At 35.6% G+C, this 27,365-nt stretch overlaps 2 protein-coding genes across 5 annotated transcripts; both read right to left on the bottom strand.

The window, feature by feature from the left end:
- On the bottom strand, positions 1-2,097 carry LOC133285437 (uncharacterized). Its single transcript, XM_061482653.1, has 3 exons — positions 1,636-2,097; positions 1,381-1,526; positions 1-924 (listed from the first exon to the last, which is right to left on the bottom strand). The coding sequence occupies exons 1-3, from the start codon at positions 1,922-1,924 to the stop codon at positions 805-807; spliced, it is 555 nt and encodes a 184-aa protein (XP_061338637.1). The 5' UTR covers positions 1,925-2,097; the 3' UTR covers positions 1-804.
- Positions 2,098-19,237: 17,140 nt separating this feature from the next.
- On the bottom strand, positions 19,238-26,042 carry LOC133285448 (nucleobase-ascorbate transporter 6-like). Of its 4 annotated transcripts, none has more exons than XM_061482670.1 (15): positions 25,544-26,042; positions 25,282-25,430; positions 23,751-23,848; positions 23,408-23,584; positions 22,903-23,003; positions 22,518-22,593; positions 22,370-22,429; positions 22,038-22,222; positions 21,559-21,655; positions 20,648-20,734; positions 20,463-20,521; positions 20,284-20,375; positions 20,087-20,164; positions 19,819-19,979; positions 19,238-19,722 (listed from the first exon to the last, which is right to left on the bottom strand). In XM_061482670.1, exons 2-15 carry the CDS (start codon positions 25,394-25,396, stop codon positions 19,504-19,506), a joined length of 1,605 nt encoding a protein of 534 aa, XP_061338654.1. In that variant the 5' UTR covers positions 25,397-25,430; positions 25,544-26,042; the 3' UTR covers positions 19,238-19,503. The 4 variants fall into 4 exon arrangements, with proteins under 4 accessions (XP_061338654.1, XP_061338653.1, XP_061338651.1 ...); XM_061482669.1 differs by having other exon boundaries at positions 25,732-26,042; XM_061482667.1 differs by having other exon boundaries at positions 25,860-26,042.
- Positions 26,043-27,365: the final 1,323 nt, after the last annotated feature.

Genomic DNA, 27,365 nt, shown 5'->3' with positions numbered 1-27,365 from the left:
ATTACTTATTTATTCTACCCCAACAGTCACATTATTATCAGGACTCTACACTTACAGTCTTACAGATAATCCATTCTATAAATAAAGGATTAAGTCTATCAGCTACTCATTCTGAATTCCTTCTTCTCTTGTCTGCACACACACCCCACGTCTTTAGCTATATGCCAATATTATTATTGTGCACTGTGATCCGTTATCCCTTGCGGTGTTTCTTCCATAGACTCCGACAAGCATACTGATCCAAGATACAAATACCAACCACCAATTCCAGGATCGAACACTTTGTAATAAGCCGTATGTGGAATATGACAGACCTTGTTACGGTAAAGTTTAACTGAAGAAATAATAACAATATTTGCGCATCAATATTCTTTAAAAAAAAATGTATTATACTATTTTTTCTACCCGTAATGCAAATTTATTATGGTCATATATTTTGATCTTTGGTAAGTATCTGTCTTGTGTTGATGTATTAATCATTTTGAGCCATGTATTGATAAAAATTAAAAATCACATAAAAGCAAGGGTGAACTTGTTGTGATGATGAAGCCTGGTTTAACTGGAGAGTAATATCTGAATACATTAATTGATGTCCGATATGTCAACCTTTACTATACACAATTATTATGCGCCAACCCAATTGTTCAATACTGCAGAGAATGTTACCATCTCCTAGTTGTTCCTGACTTCCCTGAATGCACTATATTTAATTTCCACAGATCTAAGCAATCATGGAGGGATTTATTTTGGTGGTTTGAGTGCTCTGTCCCTCACGTTACATGTTGGTAAGATTGAAGACACAGATCAGCTGGTAGACTCTGAGATTCTTTGTAAAGAGGGTTGCCATGTTCTTAACTTAGCTGTGGTGCTAGCTGCATTAGTTGATGCTGTTGTCCTTGACCCATGTCTTTCAGGTTTTGTTTCCTGAAAATAATTTATAAATATAAGAATTACATGGGAGAAAGCACCAATTACTAATTAGCATATTGAACAGAGTTCTCTCTCGCTCTTTCCCTTCTTGAACAAAATCCAGTAGTCTAATTCCTTGAAATTAAATTTAAATCCTAATACTTCTTAGGTTCCTGTAAATACAGGAGAGTAAATGGGTCAAGAAAAAGAAAATTATGAAGTAGCAAGTTCTTGAACAAACTAATCAAGCCTTAATTAGCTAGTATAAATAAATCTGAATCAATTTGCAAAATCAACCCTTTTATAAAATACTCCATTAACTAAATTTACTGTTCATAAAAAATATGTTGTTTGACAATAAGCAGAAATACTTTAAACACCAATTCAAGCTGTTCCTGTTCTTGAAGATTTAATAATGATAAACTACTTGGAAGTAGAAACAGTAAAAACCAAATTTTGATTGAGATATACCTGGTTGTCCTCCGGCTTAGACCTCCTTGCTGTTTTGTCTGTCTCCAACTCTGGTTTTTCCTTACTCTGATCTGAATTTTGTGCTGATTCTGACAAGTTTCTCTTCATCTTCGCTTGTTTCTTTGCCCACAGACCCTTCATAACCTCTGAACCCAAGAAGCACATAAAGACTCAAATTTGGAAGAAAGCATAAAACTTTTTAAGAGGAAAGGCCACAATATATATATATAGGTCAGGATCAAAGTTGCAACTAACCTTGAGCTGAGATGAGTCTATAAACTTGGCCAAGCACAAGGGTATCTGTTGGCTTGAGAAGCTTGATTCGGGTAAGTCGAACTGGGTTGGTGTTGTTGTCACTCTTATTTGGAGAATTTTCATTGTCCTTTGATGTACACAATGTGGTGGAGATAAGAAGGGCAACATAGTGACCAGGGTTTGTCTTCATTACTTCCCTTGCACTCACAGGCCAATATAACCTTTCTACTTTCCCTTTTGGTTGCTGTATCACTAGAGTTGCAGTATCAATGGCTTGGCAATTTCCCATGATCTCCTTCCTTCCCCTTTCTCTCTCTCTCTCTCTCTCTCAAACACTATCACACAGCAAGAAGAGGCTAACAAGGGGAATATTGAAGCTCTTTTACTAGAATATTTATAGTAGCCAAAACCACCACATGTTTTAAGGGGCAAATTATAACAAACTGATGTACATATATCCTATCCTATATGCTATGTACACATGGAGGCATATAAATACTAGTTAAATAAGGTTTTGAAGTTTTAACGTCCCAAACTTTATAGCACCACCTAAATGATGTGTGGATTGAAAAAGGGTAGTAGAAAGAAACATCTTTGCAAAAAGATGGAATGGAACCCAAAATGGGGTGCGCCAATTTAGAACAAGACAGGAAAGATGAAAAATAACTTAAACTGTTATCCAAAATGGATGGACGTGGCAAGCAGTGATTGGAGGGGTGAGGAAACAGACTAAAGTATAGGGGGGACCTTGGCAAGAGAGGTGATCATGATGTGCAGCTCTGAGATGTTACATTCCCGTGGTATAGCTACCATCTTTGGGTAAATGAACTGTCCCTATTCATAAGGTAATTTCATGAGTGTCACCCACTTATGTAAGACTAAGACATGCTTCTGGTCTACACCCTTTTATCCACGCACGGAAATTTTGTATACGCAAATCACACAGCATCTTCGAATGTGTGGCTTCAAGAATTTTATCTGTTACTTTTTACTCGCACAGAAATTTTCATCCCGACATAAAAGGGTTTGTGCATTGAATTTGTATGCACCTAGCTTTCTCCTTTTTCACTTCCTAATGTTTTAGGGGTTTATACATCTCATGTGGCTGTATTGGAAAAATATCTACAGCTCTCAAATCGATTCATGTGCCCAGCCTTTTTTTTTTTTTTTTTTTTTTAAATAAATGAGATTCACAGAAATTGTTTTTACCGCATAAGAAGGCTGTTCTCCTTTTAAAGTAAAAATTGTTTTTCGAATGTTTTAACATAAACAATTTTTGTCGTCTAGTGGATCATTTTAACATTTTTTTTATATTGTCAGACTTATTATACAAAGCGGATCTCTTACGATTTTTTTATTTTATTTTTGGGATTCGAATTCAAATTTTTTTGTTGGATTTTTTTAGACATTAAATGCTTTTAGTTTTTGTTTTAGTAATTATAATATTTAATAATTTTGAATAGCTAGTTTTAGAACCATACTTCGAAGACATGGTGTTTGTAAAAAGTTATGTGTCGATATTTCCATATTATCTACTAAGAAAAAAATAATTATGCTGAGGGCAACATTAATGTGTCATTCTATGAAATGAGAAGATAAAAAATTCATTAAATTTTTCAATTAAATGTATTTAATGAGTAGGAGAATTTGTTTTACTGTACACGAGAAAAGATATGAAGAATAGATTGTGCTTAATTTTTTAGATGATAGCCTGGCACAGTAACGGACACTGGCCATTTGTTCTACTAGTAACGGGGCAATGGGGCATAGCACATCATATCAGAATATATATAACCGAAGGAACACATACATGCTGACAATTTTTTGCTGACGTTCCAATATTATTATAATATCGATAAATATGGGGTCTAAATTAATAATTTTTATTTTTAGAGTAAACATCCAAATTGGTCCCTGACAATAAATTCAGTACCCATTTTAGTCTCTAACAAAAATAAATTAGCTGGAAAGTTCCCAACAAACACAAATAGGTCCCACGTTAGTCCTTCTATTAATCCAAAACACACGGCGTCATTGACGGAGCTGACGTGTAACGTTAATGGGCATGGTCACTGCCACGTTGGAGGGGAAACGACGTCGTCTAAAGAAACTTGCTTCCACGTTGCTCAGTGAAGATGCAAAAAATTGAACGTCAATTTCATCAAAGGAACGTCGTCGTATGCTTTAGGGTTCTTCTTAAACCAGAAAGAAGGGGATTGAATCGAAGATTGAACGTTTAGGGTTTGGGGATTACTGATTTAGGGTTTATCCTTAATTTTGTGCGTTATTTGAAACTTAGTGTTTAGGAGATAAATATTTCTTCTGGGAAGGGGAGCTCAAGCCCTTGTAGTTCATTTCGGTCCAGAAGTGAAAGAATGAGAGTTGCCCCATTATGTAAATGTGGGAGGCACACTGTTGTTTACACCTCTAAGATCATTAGAAACCCAAATAGAGCATTTTTTGGGTGCCCCAATTTCAAGGTGAGGTATTTTTGTTGCATGCGTTCTTTGTCTAATTTGAATGTTATTAACAGCTTGGTTTAATTTGGTGTTAGGAAAAGAAGCCACACTGCAACTTTTTTACATGGGTGGATGATGTTACATCTGATACGATGGAGCTGGAAGATTGGAGAGTTAATAAGCTGGAGTTGAATGTAGCTGAAATAGAATTCAAGTTGAACTTTGTGGACATGAAACTCAATGATGAACTGCAGCTGGAGGTGAATGACCACAAGAAGAAGATTAATGAGCACCATATAAAGATTGATGAACTATCAATGAAGATGCAGACAGAATTTGAAAGGGTGGAGAAGGAAATTAAGCATGTGTGTAGGTGTGCTAGGGTGTTTGCTGGATCCATTATTATTGTGTTTGTAATATGTATATATCTTCAAGTAAGGTGGAGTGAAATAAAAAATGTGGTTATGTTGAGATTTGCTGGTGTATGTACTATTACATGTTGTAACAATTTTGGAATGTAAAGATTTGTAATGGAAGGACCAGTGTTGAAATATAATGACATGTTGTTCGTGCAATGTATATAGCTTGGCTTATGTATTTGAAGTTATGTTAAGAGGCATACAAAGTGTTGTATAAACTTGATGCAGATAAAAAAATTGGAAACAATGTATGAACACTAAAGTAAGAATGTGATGGTGTGAATTATGCAGAAGTTAATTGTGTTAGTCATGACTGATATCAGCATGAATAAGGGAAAATGACATTGCTGGTCTGTTAATAGCAAATGTACATTCTTGTTAACAGAACTTTAGCAGGGACTGAAAAGGGCCCCCGATAAAATTGTTAGGGACCATAATGGACCTATGAGTTAGAAAACAAGGACTAAAAAAGTCCTCAATAGAAAATGTTGAGAACTTATAAGGGGACTTAATTGCTGATGGTTTACAAGTGCAGTGAAGGTACACATGACCCGTAAAAGGACACAGCAAATAGAACAAAAGTACCATTATTGACAGAAACCAGAAAGTGTATCAACAGACAGATGGTGTGGACCAAAATTTAAAAATTGCAGCATTGAATACATTAATGACAGCAAAGACAGATAGTAAGCAAATATTTTGCATCCATTTCATCATATCCTAGTTACAATTACTAACCATGGCCAACATGCCACAGTCATACAAAAAAAAATTCCCACTGCCATATTTCCATGAAGGCCACTACATATGTGTTCCAAAAAAGCATAATGCTCCTACTAACTATGGCCATAACAAGAGGCATACAAAAAATGACCTAATGACATATTTCAACAGGGCCAATACCGAAGTATTTTCAAAAAAATATCCTAATTACAATTCCAATCAATTCCTATATCAGAGGCATCCAAAAAATGACCTAATGTCAGTGATTACACAATATTCCAATCAATTTTGTGGGGCTGGTCTTCGTGGCTTGAACCCTGATGTAGACATGAAGCTCATGAATCCGACCCTAGTGCCACTACTTGCTGCATTTACTGTCTCATTGGTCACAACCACAATAGGATTGCATGGAGGTGGGCTGCTGCCTCTTGATGCTCTTGAACTTGGTTGAGCCTTAGTTGTTGCATGATGGCTGCTTGTTTCTGGTACATGACATCCTTGACTCATGACTATTTCTTCAACTGTCCTTGATTGAATTTCAACATTAGTTGGTTTTTGCTTTGACCACGAAGGAGTTGTAGGTCCCTTACATGTCTTGGGGTAATGACCAGTCTCCCTTACAAAATTAAGGATAAAACCTAAATCAGTAATCTCCAAACCCTAAACGTTCAATCTTCGATTCAATCCCATTCTTTCTGGTTTAAGAAGAACCCTAAAGCACACGACGACGTTCCTTTGATGAAATTGATGTTCAATTTGTTTCTGCATCTTCACTGAGCAATGTGGAAGTAAGTTTCTTCAAACGACGTCGTTTCTGTCAGGCGGGTCCAGGGGGAAGCCCGTGGCGGGGGGCACCACCAATGAGCTAAGGCTACACCAACCGTAGCAAGTGGATCCGACACCATGTCTCAACCCAAAACCTTAAGGCATTGGGTTCATGGGTCCTTTCACTTATATATTCTTCACTTAGCTCATTACCAACCAATGTGGGACTCATCACACTTGAATATCTCAACAATCTCCCCCTCAAGTGTGAAACCCACCATTGGTATGCTCCCCCTCAACCGAGTACCCGAAGCGCAAAGTACTTGACCCGCCTCCTAGCCAATCACCAGGCTAGCTCGAGCCCAACCCGGCTCTGATACCACTTGTAAGATATTTTTAACACCAAGATCAATATATGTATGATATATAAAACACCACATAATAATTTTTACTCTGAAATAAATTTGTGCACCTGATTGAGTCATCTTATCTACTGAGCGAAGAACCTTGATTGTCACAGCTAGAGTCTTCCTCTCTATGACCTATTTCAGAATGGCAGCTTTCAGCGATGGGAGCATGACGGCTCGTGAGGCTTAACCCCAATATAAATAGGCTAGAGAGGGGACCTAGCAAAACCCTAATCAACAGTATTTTTAATGGGTCCACTCATCACAGAAGCCCAATCAGACACCAATGCCTACATTGTGCTGCCAACTAGGCCCAATACCAAAAGATGCCAAAAGTCCAACTCAACATGATCACAATGGGCTTATCACAATAAAATAAATTGGAATATCCATTAACCCGATTATTTTAGAAAATACAAAAGTCATTAATTAATATTGCCCACATATAAAATTTCTAACCGTTTCCCCTCCAACGTGGCAGTGACCATGCCCATTAACGTTACACATCAGCTTCGTCAACGACGCCGTTTGTTTTGGATAACAGAAGGACTAACGTGGGACGTAGGGACTAAAATGGGTACCGAGTTTATTGTCAGGGACCAATTTGGATATTTACTCAAATTTTTTTTCTCCCTCCTCTCTTCTCTCTCTTCAACTTTTTTTTTTTTTCTTTCTCTCATCTCTGCCTCACCAAAATTTTTTTCACACCCGAACCATAGAAATATGGCTCCTTTTGAAGCAAACTCAACCGTGATCAGTACAACTTTTTTATTGTTAGATAAATTTTTAATCATATTTTGAAATGCTGGCTTCTTTTTTGGTATCATTTGCTAAGCATCAAGACGGGTTAAAAATATTAACGAGAGATTAGAGGTGACAGAGACATATTCTGCCGCAGCATGCATCCCATGTTTGACAACTACCACTAGTCCACTTGCACCACTAATGATTATTTCCGAATACTGGATTGCATGAAAAATTCAATCACTTGTTTTGAGACTATTCTACATGTTCTTTCTTAATCATACTAGAATGAGAATATGCGTAGTCAATAGACTAGATAAATGATATTATTTCTTTTTATGAAAAAAAAAAAAAAACACACACACACACAATTTATATATACAGTAAGGGCATGTTTGGTGTGACGTATAAGGCATGATAGTATAAGCTTATACTATACGTTATGACATTTTCAGTTGTTTGGTGTGACCATCGTATAGTATAAGCTTATACAGCATAATCTCTTAATATATCAAAACGATGTATAACTTAATCCGGCCTAAGGGTGAGGGATAATGCCTGATAAGAGATTGATGTATTAACATCGTTGACTAATGTAATTCTCAAAAATTAATATATATATTTTTTTTGGTAAACCAATAATTATATATTATTTTAATTTTAATCTATTAAAATAAAAATTCATTTTTCAATATATTAATTTTTAAAATATTGAATTTTTTTTATAAAAATTAATTTATATTTTGGACACATTGATCAATAAATTTTTATAAAAATTAATATCATGACATTTTTTGAAAAATTATATAAATTCTTTATTAAAAGATATTTTTATTAAAAATATTTATTTTTATCATATATAGTATTATACAGTGCATTACCAAATATTAGATGATATTATCTTATACAATATATTATTTTATACAATACCGTGCCAAACGCTGGATAGTATTAAAATTCAATCAGGCCTTATACTATCAGGTCTTATACTATCAGGCATTATCCTATACTATACACCAAACATGCCCTAAAAAAGAATTGTAGTGGATTTCACTTTCAGCTTGAGGATGAAAGGGCCAACTTAATTTGGCATGGCAATGACATTACTTTCCCGGACCACGTAGTAGAGAGAGGAAAATGCCCCAGTGGGGTTCGCATCTCTTAAATGATCCAGTTTAGGTGAGCGGTGGAGAATGAATGAACAATTCACAAATTTCTCACTCACGCCTACCCAGAGCGCGTGTCGCGTTGCAAGTGGACAGACACAACCTTAGGGGTTTCAAATTTCAATTTCAATTTCAATTTCAATTTCAAGTTCAAGTTTTTCTTCCGCTTGCGAATTCGATGATTGAAAACGGGGAAGCTGTGAAGGGTAAGTTTAACTCACTCAATTTAGTTTTTTACTTTGTTAAAATATTTATTTATAAAATTAATTTTTTTTTTTTCACTTTCAAAAGCGTTTGCGTTACAAAATAAGCAGCATCCAATTATGAAATGGTCCTAACCGGGCCTTTCTCATTCAAGGCCCACCGAAATTGACCTAACTCTCGCAATTTCTCTGTTAGCTTCTCCAAGAATATGTTCCTTTCCTTTACAGATTTTATTAAATTAAATTATTATTCGTTTGTTTATTGAATAAATAAAACTTTGCTGGTGCGTGTACCTATCCTTAATTACTCTCTCTCTCTATAGAATATGGGGTTTACGCTGGAATGAACTTAAGAAACTGACTCTGTGCCATGTATTTCGCTATAGAAATCACCTCCCATATCTTCATGTTTCATATAGCTTGGAGAAGTTGGGAGCTAGTCAACGTAACCCTTGTTTCGATGTCCAACAATTTACTATTTTTTTATACAATAGTGGAAATTGAGATTTGAACCTATAACTTCATAAAAATTATCAAAATCTCTCGTCACTGTGTCAATTCTAGTGGATTCAAAACGAGCTTTTAAAGTGTAGTTTAGAGGCTTTGGGTCTGGTTGATTGTGTTTTGGTTTTTTTGTTCTTAAAACTATTTTGTAGAATAATTATGGAAACAGTTGTTTTCTATGTTTTTTTTATTTTGAAAATTAAAAACCAAAACAGAAGACAAAAACAACTCAGACATGTTCTCTAAATTTTATTCTAAAAACAAAAAAACAATTACAGTTTTTAAAACTTTTTTTACAAAACAGGCCTTAGCAAACGAATTTTTTTGTTTTTTTGTTCTAAAAACTAAAAAACTGTTTTTGAAAACAGTATTCAAACAGAGCCTTTGTAGCGGGCTTAAGAGGAACCAGACCCAAAAGGAAGGTGCAGAAGCCCAAATACTTGGAGGAGTATGAGATGGGAGTCAGGAAGCCCACTCCTTGATTCCAGTAGCAATTAGTTGTTTATTTGAAATCTAGTTATCTGATTAATGGTTTAGCTTATTTTACGGGTTGTTATCTTCTTGGCTTATCTGGTTGTTTTCGTTCCGTGGAAGTAGTATAGGATTAGGATTCTGCTTGATTTTATTATCTCTAGTGTTAGTTGCTGATTGCTTTAATTTCCTATATAATTCAGAAAATGAATGGAATAAACATGATTTATTTGATTCCCAAATTCTCTCTTAATTTTTCTCTCCCTTCTCTATTCCCTGCTTCTTTCCTTTCTCCACGATCTCTTCTTAAATTTACTTCCTTCATTGGTGCTTTCATCTGATCTCATCCTTCTCATGGCAGACAACACACGTCTTGGTAATTTAAGTCAACGGATTGATTCCATGGAGCAACAACTACAGGCAGCCGAACGGGTTAGAGAGCAACAATTTCTTGGTCTACAAGAGTCACACACCCAATTGAAAGAGGCGCAGGAACAACAATTTCTTCTGTTAAATCAGAACTTGAACAAGCTGCTAGAAAATCAACAAGGAACTGCAAGTTCAAACCATTCAGCCTCCGGAATATTGGGTCATGGCCCGATACGAATAGCAAACAATTCCAATGATCAGAATCACTACAAGCAGCACAAAGCCACCTTTCCCAGGTTTGCAGAGGGGGATCCCTCAGACTGGGTATTCAGTGCCAATCGGTATTTTGACTATTATAATATTCCAGAACAAGAACGTTTGTTGTTAGCTTCCTTCAACCTAGATAAACCAGCATCTACGTGGTTCCAAGGATTATTCAATGACGGGCTACTACCAAGTTGGACAGCATTTGTCACAGCATTGCAGCAGCGATTTGGTCCCTCTGAATTTGATGACCCAGCAGTGGCTCTTGCCAATTTGCAACAACAAGGTACCGTTAGTGCCTTTCAATCTGCTTTTGAAGCACTAGCTAGCCGCGTCCCCGGACTATCACCAACATTGCGTCGTGCACTATTTATTGCGGGCCTAAAGCCACATATTCGCCGCGCAGTACAAACTCAAAGGCCACGAGACGCACATTCAGCATTCTCTTTGGCTAAGGTGTACGAAGATCACTTTGCTGACACAAACACCATGGCAAAACCTATCAGACAGTGGCCCCCTAGACCACCATTACAACCACCTTTCTCTACCACTAACCCAAATCAACCAACTCCTTTTTCTAGAAATCAGCCTCAAACCTCCACCCTTCCTATTAAGCGCCTTACCCCAGCTGAAATACAGGCAAAAAGAGAGAAAAATTTATGCTACAACTGTGACGAACGTTATGTGTTCGGTCACAAATGCAAAGGAAAAGCAGCATTGTTATACTTTGAGGGCACAGACGAGGACGATCCTCCCTTGATCCCAGCTGACACTACACAGGATTCACCAGATCCACCAGTCACAGAATCCTTCTCGGAGATAAGTTTACATGCCTTATTCGGAAATTTCTCATCTAGGTCCTTCCGTTTGACAGGTTGCATAAAGGGAAAACCAGTACAAGTGCTGATTGATGGCGGGAGCACACATAACTTTATTACTGAACGCATGGCTTCCCATGCAGGTCTCATTTTGCAAGCCATCACGCCATTTAATGTCCAAGTTGGTAATGGTGAAGGCCTTTCTTTCACTGCAATGTGTAGCAATGTCCCACTGATGCTCCAAAAGCACACATTCACATTGGATTTATTTGTACTCGACCTTAAAGGAGCTGATGTAGTTCTTGGAGTACAATGGCTGGCTACCTTGGGGCCCATAATAACAGACTACGCAGAGCTCTTGATGACATTTACTCACAATGGCGCTTCTATTGAACTACAAGGAGACCCACCCAACCTTCCAATGCCAATTTCCTCATCCACACTGGGTAAACTTATGTCCCTTGACACTATAGCATCATGCCTTATGTGCTTCGCCACCACTTCTGTGAATTCATCATCCCTTGTTGACCACATCGCTCCCATAACTCATCCCATACCTGATATTCAATCCTTACTCAAGCAGTACGATATGGTTTTCTCCACACCATCCACCCTACCACCCGATCGTACCCATAACCATCACATTAACCTACTGCCTAACTCCAAACCTGTACAAGTACGACCATACCGTTATCCCCACTTTCAAAAAAATGAAATAGAAAAACTATGTAAAGAGATGTTGGATGCAGGAGTCATTAGACCGAGTCAATCTCCTTTTAGCTCTCCAGTTTTGCTAGTGAAAAAGAAGGACGGCACATGGCGATTTTGTGTGGACTATCGGGCTTTAAACTCAATTACAGTAAAGGATAAATTCCCAATCCCCACTGTCGATGAGCTTTTAGATGAATTACATGGCGCCACGGTTTTCTCCAAATTGGACCTTCGTTCCGGATACCACCAAATCAAAATGCACTCTGCTGACATCCATAAAACAGCATTCCGAACACATCACGAGCACTTTGAATTTCTTGTTATGCCGTTTGGATTGTCGAATGCCCCATCCACCTTTCAGGCTACAATGAATGAGGTGTTTGCAAAGTTCCTCAGACGTTTCGTCGTCATATTCTTCGATGACATCCTTGTCTTCAGCTCAACAATACCAGATCATGTGGTTCACCTTCAACAAGTCCTCGACACCCTCCGTGCCCACTGTTTGTATGCTAAGATCTCTAAATGCTCCTTTGCTACAGATACGGTGCATTTTCTGGGCCATATTGTGTCAGCGAAAGGGGTATCACCTGACCCAGAAAAAGTTCAAGCGGTTAAGGAATGGCCAACACCTTCATCCACAACTCAGGTTAGGGCTTTCCTAGGTCTATCCGGGTATTACCGCCGCTTTATTCGTGAATATGCTAAAATTGCTGCCCCACTCACGGACCTACTGACCAAAGGAAAATTCAAATGGAATGAAGAAGCTGCTAAGGCGTTTGCAATGCTGAAACAGAAATTAATTGAGGCTCCTATCTTAGTACTACCAAATTTTAATATCCCATTTGTTATTGAAACAGATGCTTCAGGTATTGGTATCGGGGCAGTTTTACTACAAGAAGGACGTGCTGTGGCTTATTTTAGTAGCAAATTATCTAAACGGATGCAACAACAATCTACTTATATCCGTGAGATGTTCGCAATCACCTCAGCCGTAGCCAAGTGGCGCCAATATCTCCTAGGGTCTCAGTTCATCATCCGAACGGACCATAAGAGCCTCCATAATCTGATGTCCTAAACCATTCAGACACCAGAACAACAATTATTCTTAGCCAAATTGTTGGGTTATAATTACACGATTACATTTAAATCTGGTAAGTCGAACGCTGCCGCTGATGGTCTCTCACGAAAGTTTGAAGGGGATGTTGGATTCCCCATAGCTCACCTCACCGCCCTCACAGCGCCTCACTCAGATTATTCTTCATTATTACAGTCAGAGTTACAACAGGATCCCTACACTTCTACAATTATTAAAGGGTTACAGTCATCCACAAATAAAAACCCACATTGGGAACAAAAAAATGGGCTACTTCTACATAGAGGGAGAGTCTTCTTGCCAACTGGATCCGCAATGATTCCCAAACTCTTGGTTGAATTTCATTGTTCTCCAATCGGTGGCCACGCTGGAATACATAGGACCTTATCTCGCCTCTGCACTTTTTACACATGGAAAAATGTCAGAAAAGATGTTCAAAAATTTATCCAGCAGTGCGATACATGTCAAAAGGTTAAACCTGACAATCACTCACCTTATGGGTTGCTTCAGCCTCTGCAACCACCTGCAGCAATCTGGTCCGAGCTATCTTTAGATTTCATCACGCATCTTCCTCATGTTAACGGTTTCTCAGTGATACTGGTGGTAGTGGATCGACTCACTAAGGGTGCCCATTTCATTCCCCTCCCGACCCGTTACACAGCTGCTAAGGTAGCACAGGCGTTCTGGGACTCCGTTGGCAAACTCCATGGCACGCCGAAGAGCTTACTATCTGACAGGGACCCATTATTTTTGAGCACTTTCTGGAAATCGTTGTTTCAGCTACAGGGAACGCAACTCCACTTCAGTTCAGCATACCACCCTCAAACAGACGGCCAAACAGAAAGGGTTAACAGAACATTAGAGCAATATCTCAGAGCTTTTGTGCATGACAAACCGAAAGAGTGGATTAAGATGTTACCTCTGGCGGAGTACCATTATAACACAGCTTACAACAGAAGCATCGGGCTATCACCCTATGAAGCCACCTATGGCAGACCCCCACCATGCCCTCTTCGCTACTCCCTGGGATTATCCGCCTTGGAAGCTGTTGACTCAACCTTAGCTGAACGCACCTCGGTCCTGCAGAAGTTACGAGACAACCTGAGGCGAGCACAACAAACAATGAAACGCGAAGCTGATAAAAGGAGAACAGATCGAACCTTTAGTGTTGGAGACTTGGTCCTTTTGCGACTGCAACCTTACCGACAACTATCCCTTCACCGTCGTTCTTGTCAGAAGCTGGCACCGCGCTTTTTTGGCCCCTTTACGATACTGGAACGCATCGGACCCGTGGCTTATCGCCTCCTTCTCCCTCCGGAAACAAAGATCCACCCAGTGTTTCATGTCTCACTTCTACGACCCTCCTTCCCTGGCACGGAGTCATCTAAGACAACATTTCCACCTCTGTCATCCTCATCTGAAATACATCACAAACCATTAGCTATTGTGTCAACAAGGACCATTTGGCGCCAAGGTAGACAGACCCAACAAGTGCTAGTTCAATGGTCTGACTTACCTCCAGATGCGGCAACTTGGGAAGACGAAACCGAGGTACAACTACCTCTGCCCAGCTCTGACATCACCGACAAAAGGGAACCTTGCGATGTGTTTACCCAACCAGAGGGCGTGGTCCCTGACATCTCTATAAAGTTGAAGGAAAATCAAAACGAATTGATTATACAAAATGGACGAATGGGAGTGAAAGGGGACACTCAGGAAATGGGTGATAACCCAGTTGCGATGTTTGACGGAAATACAAAGCTGAAAGAGAAGTGGGCAAATGTGTATAATACAGGAAGAGCAAATGAAAAGCATTATTGTGAATCCAACGGGCAAGTGATGGGACAAGACTCCTCAGACCCCTCTTTTGGAGACTGTTCGAGTAAGCAACAGAGCGTGAGTCTCGAGACTGACACCCCTGCTCCCAAAAACGTGTCTCAGCCAGCTTTCATTGCACCTTTTACATCCACCACTCAAAATGAGGCAGCCACATTTTCGACCAATCAGGGTCTGTCTTGTGGGATTACATTATCTCCTTATGGATCTTTCCCACCGCCAACAGGAGCCGTTGCTAGTTCGCCTTCCAACTCAATCAGTGCCACTCATCGCACTCAAGATTTGATCAGCCCAAATTTAGTGGACCTTGCGGACAAGGTCACCTTTGAAGGGGGAGGCAGTGTAGCGGGCTTAAGAGGAACCAGACCCAAAAGGAAGGTGCAGAAGCCCAAATACTTGGAGGAGTATGAGATGGGAGTCAGGAAGCCCACTCCTTGATTCCAGTAGCAATTAGTTGTTTATTTGAAATCTAGTTATCTGATTAATGGTTTAGCTTATTTTACGGGTTGTTATCTTCTTGGCTTATCTGGTTGTTTTCGTTCCGTGGAAGTAGTATAGGATTAGGATTCTGCTTGATTTTATTATCTCTAGTGTTAGTTGCTGATTGCTTTAATTTCCTATATAATTCAGAAAATGAATGGAATAAACATGATTTATTTGATTCCCAAATTCTCTCTTAATTTTTCTCTCCCTTCTCTATTCCCTGCTTCTTTCCTTTCTCCACGATCTCTTCTTAAATTTACTTCCTTCAGCCTTTATCTCTATACTTTTGGTTTTCTGGAGTAAATAATTGTTTTGACTAAACCGTGAACTTTCAACCGACACAGAATCAATCCACACCTTTTTTTATTTCTTATGGTATAAAAGCTATTTAGCTGCGGATTTTTCAGCAACTTAATATGAGTTAGGACCTCAAACTTAAAATAGCTTGCAGGTATTTATAAGTTCAAAATGGATGATGGTCCTTTTTTTTTTTCTTTGATACATACCCTTTTAATTGAAGTATAATATTTTATTAATAATAAGATTTTTTTTATATTTTTATTATTGTTACTTAATATACGACAAGCGGATAGGGAGAGAAATTTGGATTCTTCGAAAGCACCACTCACTCGGTGCTCCCTTCTCGTAAATGGGGAGGGTAAAAAAGAGAAAGGGAAGAAAAATTTTCTTCCTAAAAGAGAGATTATCAAATTTTTTAGTGGTCTTGAATCACTTTAGATTTTTTCACAGGTAGTGTTTAAAACTTAGAGCGATAGATATGTCAACAAATATATTGAAAAAATTAAGAATAAAGTTAACAATTTTATCAATTTACACGTTATATGTAATAACACTGTCTTTAATTGACTCATGTAATTTATTGTTTATGGCTTATAGGGATTGGTAGCTTACTTTATTTTGTTTCAAACTTGTATTTTAATGTGTTAAGCCTCATTGTTGTTAGAATTGGATGGTTAGAGTATTTTCATAAGTTCGAATTTCAGTAATATTATTGTATTAAAAAAGAATTGGATGGTTTGACTAGTCTAACGGTAAACTAAATTCTTATCTGGTCATAAGTTCATCTCCAACGAATTGACGATCTGATTACTTTGGACTAGCGAAAACCTACGTAAATTCACCAATTAGATCACATTTCATAAATTTTTGTAATATATTTTATGTAAATTATTTTGTAATGTAATTTGGTTTGACTTACAGTTCAAACAATTAAACATGAATCAGACACTTGATCATATTGGAAACGAACACAAACACACACAAGTAATCGCAAAGTAAAAGAGAGAAAGAGAAAAAAAATGGAGGCACGAAATTTACTCTAATTTACTCAATGTGGTTATACTAAGTAATATTCATTACATTCTCGTACGTCATTACACTCATTATATTACTTAGTTAATAAGGAAAATATAAATAATTTCAAAAATTCTAAGCAGTAACAATTATTTACGGACCCAAACCTAAACTACTAAAGAAAGAAAAATAAAATAAGCCAAAGGCCCATAATAATTCTAAGCTTGCGCTAGTCTAGGAGTGTTGCCCCCAAGCCCCCGCCAACGAGGGTCGTTATCCGAAGGTGGAGTATGAGTCATACCTAACAATTAATAAGACTTAGTGCATGTTTGGATCCTTTCTTTTTTAAGCTAGAAACTACAAACAAGTTTTGAGAAAAGCTCTTATAATAAAAATCTTTTTTTATATAATGAAAAAAAGCTAAAAGCCAAAAGCTCCTAGAATGAGCTTTCTTTTAAGTTCTTATCAGTTTTTCTTGAATTGTGTGCTTTTTTTGAGATGAAATGCTACAGAGACATAGAGAGAGAGAGAGTGAGAGAAAGTTTTCTTGAAATTTATGCTTTTAAATAACTTTTAAGCTAAAAATTTTGTGTAAGTACCAAACAACTTCACCTTTTTTAAAAACTTTTTTTTTAACTTTAACTTATAAGTAACTTCTAACTTAAGAAAGAGAGGATCCAAACAGGTTCTTATTATGTCTTTATGCTTTTAACGCAAAAAATTTATTTCTACCATTCTCATATGAAAGTGAAAGAATCTCATTATAATGAGGAGAAAAAGAAAATATTAGTGAAATATAATGAAACTCACTAACTTTTATATAAGTGTGACAGATAAAAAAATTCTATAGTACAAACAAAATTATTAAACACTATCTTTATTTAATTTAATTGAGACTTATTCTTATTTAAGACTGACTACCTTACTTTTTAGTTTATTAGAACACATTTTGATGTTAATTTAGGTTACTAATGAATATCTAATTTTATATTTTGACATGTATTTCAATATGAAAAATATTTTCTCAATGTATTTAACTCACATATGTAACTTGAGCTCCTTTTTTGTGCTTCCTTGTGCTCCCTTTCCAAATATAAGAGGAAAAAAAATTAAAAAGAAATTTAAAAAGAAGAAGGGAATATAAATGAGAAAAAATATTTCTTTTTTTAATAAAGGACCGCTTGTAGAGCACATTAAAAAAAATCCGTGTAACTCAACCTAACATACTCGTGAATAAGTCTGACAGGATTAAAAAAAATCCGACAAAGGGATGTGAAATTATTATGGTGTGTGGGTGAGCATGGTAAGGTGCTTGGCATTTGCAATTGGAGAACAAAATAATATTGAAACTATGAGGGAGGATATTTTGACTACTAAATTTTTTTACTATTAACTTACTACCTATCTAATCACCATTAGATCAAAGAGAAAGAATGTTAAAAAAATTTTGAAAAGAGAGAAAATCCTAATTCAATGGTGATTAAATCGGTAGTAAATTGATAGTCAAAATTTTAGTACTGAAAATATCCTTTATTCTGAAACTATATCTTGCGGCAAAGCCAGCATCGTATCAGATATACAAATATAGTGTCATTCCTGACATATCACGTGGCTCCCACATCTATTCTTAATCATTTTTTTTTTTTATTTTAAGTACACCTCCCTTTGAAATAGTTCTATGGAATTTTTAAGTTTGAGTAAATTCTTCTAAGTTTTTATATTCAAAATTATGGAATTCAATAGATTCTTCTGTCTATGCATTAATGTAAAATGAATGATTTCAAAATTTGCATACGTAGGTTAATAACATCATAACATCTTGTTTGCTCATATTATTTTCGAAAACAAAATCATATTTGTCTTTTTATTTTTTATTTCTCTAAAATGGAAAATATTCATTAATTTTAAAATAATAAAAGGAGATTTTTTTTTTTTTGCATAATAATAGTATTAAAAGGGATTAACTTTTTTTCAGACAATGTGAGATAAAATTATCTCATGCTTAGAAAAAATAATACATGATATTTTAGTAAAATTTATTATACAAGAAAAAAATAAATTTTTTAAACATTTATATTTCGGAATCATAAGAGATAACTTCATCTCATATTAGAGGAGAAACAATTAACTAAATATGATGAATGCTTTTGCTTAACTTATTTGTGTATCAAGAAATATAATAATCCTTAAATAATATTTTGTTATTTATGTGTTAAGAATTAGGTAATATAATTTCATATGCACACACAAAAAAATGGGCAAAACCTATTTAGAAGAAGAAAAAGAAAGAAAACAAGTGAATCACATTCACTTTTTTCTGTGCATTAGACAATTTTATCTTATACAACATGAGAAATTATATTCCTAAAAAGGGTTTGTTTTTTCTAAAGTTACTTTAGATATCTTTATCTAATGTTCATCGAAACGACGTCATTTTGAAACGAAAATCATGGTATTTTTGTAATTTTAATTTATTTCAGAGTTATAATAGTTTTATCATTCTAATTTTGTAATTTTTCAATCTCAAAACGACATCATTTCGATGAACATTAGACAAAATTATCTAAAGTAGCATTAGATACTTTTTTCCCTATGGTAAGTGCAATAAACAAAACTAAGAGAAAATAAGTTGTTGCTAATAACCAATAAATAATTGAAGATAGAAATGTGGCAAGAATAACTGCTTTTAGCAGTGTATCCGTTCAAAAATAAAATATGGTCAACGATAAAAAAAAATTATATTATTGTTGAACAAAAGAAATACTACGATATGGTAACTAAGATTTAATTGAATAACGGTTAACTAGGAGAATATAACAAAAATGCACTGTATGAAGCAAATGAAGATAATAAAGGGAACGTGATATATATAAAATGAATGATAAACAAAACATGCACACTACTACCGTGAATCCACTTTCCAGGTTAGCATTTACAGAACGAAAAACAATAAAACAAATGTTTTAGAATATTCTACAGCCAAGGAGGACTTCATATAACTATGCCTGTAATAAGATCCAATCTCTATTAGAACAAAGATTAAATCACGACCTTTTAGATACTTTGGTGAAGCAGTATTTGATGAAACCACCTATTATTAGTTCAGCTGCTTTGCACAATTACACAGATGGGAAGTATTTGTTTAGATTGAAAGGAAGTGAATAAAACTCCTCACTTCTTGTGTCAGTCTTGAAGGACTTGTACTTGTCCCACCAATGTTTTCCTCTATCTTTCCGAATTGAACCTTCCTTCTTATGTATTGTGTTATCCAGGAAATATGCCACAACACCCGCAACAAATGCTTTTGATTGGAATGGGACATTGACTATATCATTGAACTGCCAGGTACATAAAAATGTCAGTGTAAATGAACTCCTCAAAAAGCTAATAAGAACAAGTTCATGGCTTTATATATCATATCTATAGTTCCATACCCATCTTGCTCCGGTGTGGACTGGACCAAAACCATTGATTGCTGTGTACTCATTGAAGTACTGTGGCACAGACAAGCCCAGGAAGATAGAGAAGCCTAATATGAACTTTGTTCTAAAACTGTTGAGGTTGCAGAATTGAAGAAAACTTAGACCTCCCGCACCTACAAATGATGAATGAAAGTGAAACATCACATGCTGTTTATTGTAAGTATCAAGATAAATCAAAAGTCTGAATATGCCTTATGAGTATATCTTAAATCATGCATACCAACATAAGCAAAGAACAAGCAGTACAGTGCAGCAACAATGGGAGGTGGAATGGAGGCAAATACTGCTCCAAATTTCCCTACATAATAAAGAAAAATTAGTAAATAGTAAGTGTTGAAGGGAAGAAGTGCACTAAGCTAAGGCAAACTAGATATTCAAATTATGAACATTGCACTAAGCTTCATACATTTAACTCACCGAGAATTGAAAAGAAAATCATAAAACCAGCAGATATTTGCACTACTCTTCTACTGCCAACACGAGTCAAAGCCAAAAGACCTGCGTTTTCTCTATAGTGAAACCAAACAAATACCTCATCAACAAGGAAGTTGGTTCCTCTTAATTGAAGTATATAAACAGAAAGATTTCAGTCTTACACAGATACAGAGGATCCATTTACAGTTCCAAACAATCCTGATAACAGAATGCCAACTCCCTGAAGAGCAGAAGTAAAATGCACAATCATCAGTGTTATCAATTTTGACTTTGAACTACCATTATTTATAAATGCAATCAAAATTATTTACAGATATTTAAATGCAAGCACTAGCTATTTTTATACCTGCCAACCAATACCCCGACTAAGAATAGATGGTGGCATTGGTGTTGCACTTGCATACCGATAAACAGCAATAAAAGCTCCACTGGACTGCTTGTAACAAATAGAACGTGAGTATATAATTTAATTCTACTTAAGCAGTACTATTCAATGAAAATGCAAATTAGCAACCACATAATCCTAATTTTCAGTTAATGCACATGTATACAAGCCAGACAATCCCAGCATGTATAGTAACACTATTATGTGCAGGGCCAAATTTTGATATAATAACATGTTAATATTACTTTACTCAAGTGAATTGCATAAAAAATGTCAAAACTATTGCATTACTACGAAGAAAGTAATTTAGACCCCCTCCCATTTGGTGCGGTTACATCGTATTATCCTTCCAGTCACTGTCTCCGCCCTAAATCACCATGATTTAGTGTAGTAATCATTTTCAAGTTGACTGCTAAATCTCTCATACAAATCCATTAAATATATTAAGTGGTTAAAGTTATCAATATTGTTCCTGATTAACAATTGTCTCTTTGCAAATATGCAAAGGTAAAACTACGTACAAAGATTATCTTCACTCTTACCCTTGCTAGTTGGAGTTTAATGGGGAATGGTTTTAACAATTGCCATTCAAGAAAACAAAATCAGCTGACTTTTTACAATAGCTAAACTACTGATAACTCTTTTCTCAGAGTTATAAACCCGACTTCAGCACTAGATACTTTATTAAAAAAAATAAAAATCAACCATGATGCTAAGCTACAATAGTTGTGAAATTTATTTTAAAAAAACATGATAATTTCACCAGAGGCAAATTGCATAAGAATAATAATATATTAATACCAGTTAATAAACAAAAACGAATTCTTGCTCCAACTTAAAAAGAAATAGAAATGATATAAAGAAAGAAATACCTCTACAAGAGCAACAAAAGTTGCCATCATCATAGCAAAGGCTTCACCTGCATCAAATGAAGGTGCTCCCCATTGAAATGGATATGGAACTCGTATCCTGTAAACCCAAAATCCATATTGAATACTTCCCCATAAGTTATAACTCACAAAGCTCTGCCTAAATACTAACATTTAAAGGATGTAATTGAATCTTGCTTGAAAAATATCAATTAGCCCATCCTATAAGGTTCAAAATAATAAGTAGACAAAAATGGTTCAAGAATGATATTTGTGACATTTATTCACCAAAAATGATTTGTGATTCATAATTTCAACAGCCTCGTGGCATAAAAGTGGCTTCTCCTATAATTGATATGGTATTGTATTCAACAGATGGGATTTGGGAAGAAAAGGTCGTATAAAATTGTGTAATCAAATGATCAGTTGCCAAAGAAAAAACACCATTTAGAATAAATAGTCAATGAAATTCCACAACTAACCATGGAGCAGCATCTATTAAGCCAGCACGATCAGTGCGGCACGTTGCCTGTGTTTTAGGTGCAGCATGATTATAGGCCCCTCCAATAGTGAGCACAAAAGCATATAACCACACAATTGCAATTGTAAATAAAACAGAAAAACGGTCGAAGACATGTTTTCCTGAATGTAGTACGTGGGGTACAAACTGCATGACAACCATTAACTGTTATTAACAAACTCAGTTTGATAGAAACCATCATGCTAAAAAAGTAAAGAAATCGAGAACACGATAAACTGAGATCATGACGCTGAAATGTAGACACTGGGTTTATGATACTTCAAAGAACTCTACCTGTGAAACAAATACTAGCAATATAAGCTCCGGCAGTCCAATCTCTACACATTTAGCAACCTACACCCAAGCCCAGGCATCAATATTGAATAATTTTTATCAATCAACTTCGAAGGCTTGCAGTTTAAATATGTAAATGAAGACTTACCCCAGGAAAGCCTAACTCATACAGCCCAAAACCAACAAGAGATACCAAAGGAACTGCTGAAAGGGGACTTAAGAACCTGAAGAAAGAAGTTGAACTTACATCAATTGGGAATATTACACTCAATCACAAGAATGTTGAGTTATTTTAATCTTTTCAGTTTCTGGGGACAACATAGTTAACACAAATTCTATTGCACAAATCACTCAAGCATGTCAGTATAATATGTACTTCAAACATCAATTCAGCTCATAGTAACAACTGGCAATGACCATACTTGGAAAAGACATCCATAAATCTGGTCTATTCTTCAGTTTAGACATCTTTAAAACATATATAAAGACCAAAAAATTATAATGAAGCCACTTACTAAGAAATCGAGACCAACCTTGCAACATTACGCCAAAGGCCACTAAAGCCTAGTACAATTTGAAGAGTTGAAGCAACAATAAGAGAACCTTGGATTGCCCGCATAATCCTCTTGAATTTCTGAATAGAAGAAAAAGAATAAAGCCAAAAAGCAGGGGAATAAAGTAAACAGCATTTCATGCACCCCCCAAAAAAATGTTATGTCATGTTCTGCTTCTTGAATAATTTAATTTTTTTTCAAATTGTCCCATTCCATGGTCGAGGCATGCCACAAGCCCACCAGGAATTGAAACCCAGACCTTGGAGTTGACGTAGTTCTATCTTACCACGATTAAACAAACTCTCATTGGAAAACTTATGCTCTTATTATTTCCAATAGAATAAAGCACGGCATGGTTGCTAGTTTTCTGATGACATTTATGCCATAAAATATCTAGAAATTGATAATTGATTACAATGTAAAGTAATAAAGCAAGCAGATCAACCATGCACAATATACAGCAATACTATTTCTTATACAATACCTCTATAGGATCTGGCTCGTCACTGAATCGACCAGCTAGAATAATTGAGATTGTTGTTGGAACAAAGGTATAAGACCCTCCAATTACTGCAGGTAATCGAGTTCCAAACAGTGTTTGCAGCAGTGTGTTAATTCCAGCTACAAAGAGTAGTGTTTGGATAACTTTTGCCTTCTCCTCCTGCAAAAAATGGACCTTTATTTTTCTTTTCTTTTTCTATAAATATAACTTTTGGCTAGAAGAAACGAGCAACTTCAATAAAATTGTCAGATATCCCTTTTGAAATTATTCCGCAAATAAATTTAAAAATTGTTTCTATAAGTATATTTAATTTGTTAATGCTTACATTGCCACCTCCCATCTGGGGAACAAGAGCAGTGGGAATTAGCACAGATGTACCGAGCATCACAATATAATGTTGAAAACCGAGAAGTATTGCCTCAGCTGCATCAGAATGCCACCAAATTCTCATCAAATTAAAGAAGAAAAAGAAAATAAGATATTTTAGTCACAATTCCCACAATATAAAGCCCAAGGAAAGAGAGTATCTAAATAATCATTTTAACCCAAAACTTAAGCTATTTTACATTTTTATATTATATTTCTCTAACACGTCTTTTCACACGAGAGGAGCTCATTGGGCGGTGAATAATACATCAGGCACAGCTTATCTGTACTAAGAAACTCCATAATACTATGATACAAAACCCAAAAGCTTAAATTGTTGGTGAGTTTCCATTAATGGTTTTATTCTCTAACAGAGGGATTTTTAAAATTTAAAATTTAAACAACTTAGGATGATGACAGGAAATGGCATTTTCTATACATATATAAAAGTGTATAGGGCTCATATTTTCCCTTTCTCGCTCTTCTCCTCACATAGTTTCACATGGGCCACGCACACTTTTATGTATGCACAAGAGATAATTTTATCTCCTTTAACATGAAAAACATCGTAAACTTATAATTAACCAATAAAAAATTTTAAAATGATTTCATCAGGGGTCAGAATTAAAAGTAGTACCAAAATGTTTTGTAAAGCACCCAATCCGCATCTAGAAATAACTGCAAAGAGGCCTCGATACGGAAGTAAAATTACAATAGAGTTACAGAAGGGAAAACAAGAAGCACAGGGCTTGTTTGAATTGTGTTTTCGAGAACAGTATTTTAGTTTTCAGAATAAAAAAAAAACTTGTTTAATAGGGCTTACTTGGAAAAAATAGTTCTAAAAATTATAACTGTTTTTTTAGTTTTTAGAATCAAATTTGAAGAAAATATCTAAGTTATTTTTATTTTGTGTTTTGTGTTTTGACTTTTAATTTTCAAAACACAAAAAACACCTATTTCATCAACTATTCTACAAAACAATTTAAACAGGCCAATAATCTCAATCAATTGGAAATAGGACTTCAAATTGGTTCCACTCATATGAGAAATAAAAATACTTCGATTGCCACTGCATAAACCAGAACCCCAAGTTCCTCTGACAAACAAAACGATTATTAATTTGGAAAAAAAAAAAAAAAAACTTATGAGGCATGAATCATGAATTAAACAACCCTGAATTCTTTTTTCTCTTATTTCCCCCCTTATTTCCTCCACATCCCTTGCTAAACAAAAAATCATAATCAGCTAAAGAATGAGGTCTTTTTTAATTTCTCAATAGAATATATATATATATTTTTTTTTTTTTCTAATCAACAATCAGGCAACTAAAAGGAAAAAAATTAATAGAAAGCCACTTTTGACAATTACAAAAAGTTAGCATATCAAAAACACAAAAATGCTTTTAAATATACCCATATCGATTAAGACTTAAGAAGAATAAGGTTCAAAGTAAGTGTTGATAAATGGAATCTATCATGAGAGAAACTCACGCCATGGAGGAGGACTTGTAATGCAGTAAGAAATATTTGGTAGCTGATCCTTTGGTGGGTGTGGTTGTGGCTCATCTGCCTTAGGCGCTGGAGCTCCTCCCCCACCTCCTGCCATAACTTTTTCCTTCTCTTCCTAACTTCAACACACTCTGAACAACAAATTGCAAGAATCAATGAATCCAAACCCAAATCTGAGACCAACCCTCATCCTCCCAAAACACATAAAACACACACACACTAAAAAAGAAGAAGACCCAACTACCTGAAATGACTGGCAATTAAACAGAGAAGAAAATAAAGGGAAAATAGAGTTAGGCTAATAACAGCAGAAAACGATAGTGTAACAGTGTGACTCTGAGAGTACTAAAGAGTTCCTTTCCCGAAAGTAAAAGTCACAATAATTGCGCAGTTTAACAAAAGAAAGATAAGAAGAAAAGAAAAAAGGAGCACCTTTTAACGATGTTTCAGTAAGCAGAATCAAGGGATTTTAAAGTCAAAAACTCAGGTACCCCACACTCACATACACGAAAAAACTAAAAAAAAAAATGATTAGAGTGAAAAGAAGAGAGAAAGGAAACCCGGGTGGTGGTGTTATGGGGGAGTGTAGTAGAGCATAGAGTAAAGCAAACTCCAAAGGCTATGAGATTCTCTTTCCTCCTTCACTTTCTCTTTCCTCCTTCACTTTCTCTTTCTACCAGAAACTTGTGTAGTAACCTTTCTCTCTCTAGGCATTTGTATGAACATTGAACATGAAATAGTAGAGTAGTATGTTTAGTTAACTTTCTGACGAACATTTTCATGTTTTATGTTTATGTTTTTTAGTTTTCCTTTTTCTCCTTTATTCAAATATTTTTTTTTTTTTTCTGTTGTTGTATTTTGTAGTAGTGGCGCGTGCCAAGACAAGCCTCGTGGAGCGATGGGGATAGTTGTCGTATACCGACCGCAAATGTATTCATTAAGGTAAGTGAATACTCGAACGTAAGAGAGAGAGAGAGAGTGGGGACAAAACAGCTTCACTATAGCTAGCGGTCTTTCTAAACGGCGCTTAAAGTCGTCGTTTAGTTTGGCTGTGACTGTGAGCAAGTTGCGAAACCAGCTTAATGAACTTTTAAATTTATTGTAGATATTATAATAGAGGCAGGTTCTCTGACATCGGTGTCAAAGGAAAAGTTTGACACCTCATCTGAGAGTCGTTAAATTAAAAAAAAAATCAATGGTGTCACATGCTTACAAATCAGAATTGTTGATATTTTTTAATCTAACGGCTCTCAAATGAGGTGTCAAACTTTTCCTTTGACACCGGTGTCAAAGGATCCTGTCTCATTATAATAACTGGTCAGGATCCTTTTATATCAGTGTAAGTTACACTCTCAATCTTATCCATTGATATCATTTATATTTAAGGGTTCTAATTTTTTAGTAATGTGAGCCATTGGATACAAATGGATCAATGGTCAAGATTGAACTTAAGACTTCTAATTCTTATACTGGTGTAAGAATATCATGGTCCTATAATAATTTATTAAAATTAATATTTATCGTGTTATAAAAAATAATTTAATTTTTTATATATATATAAATATATATAATTTTTTTTTTCTTTTCTCTTCATGTCTGCCCATATAAATTCTATATATTTTTATATATAAAAAATAAAATTACGTTTTAGGTCAGGACTCAGGAGAAACATTAAAAAAGAGAACAAAGAAAAGGTGAAGAATTGAAAAAACGATGAGGATCACGTGAAGAGGAATATTGGTAACTGGGAGCGAAGCGCCCAAAGCATAATAAAAAGAAAGGAATAAAAAGTGAAAACACTACTGAATTGGATGACAGCGACAAATGCTCTTATCACTAAAATTCACTGAAATCCCCAATCCGCGTTCGCTTCGCTTGGCTGTCCCTTACAACTGGCATCTATCAATTTCCCTCTCCTTATCCTCTCATTTACTTTTTTATTTATTATTTAATAAAATTTTATTAAATAATTTAAGCATATTTTTTATTAGTTATGTTAATATAAGATTTCATTCAACAATAAAAAATAATATTAAAAATAAGTGTAAAAAAACTGATATAATAGT

This window comes from Gastrolobium bilobum, unplaced genomic scaffold (assembly GCF_033153095.1).
Source record: "Gastrolobium bilobum isolate Gb01-03AN ecotype WA unplaced genomic scaffold, APGP_CSIRO_Gbil_v1 utg7290, whole genome shotgun sequence".
Lineage (NCBI taxonomy): Eukaryota > Viridiplantae > Streptophyta > Magnoliopsida > Fabales > Fabaceae > Gastrolobium > Gastrolobium bilobum.
This window is presented reverse-complemented; position numbering and strand designations above follow the sequence as displayed.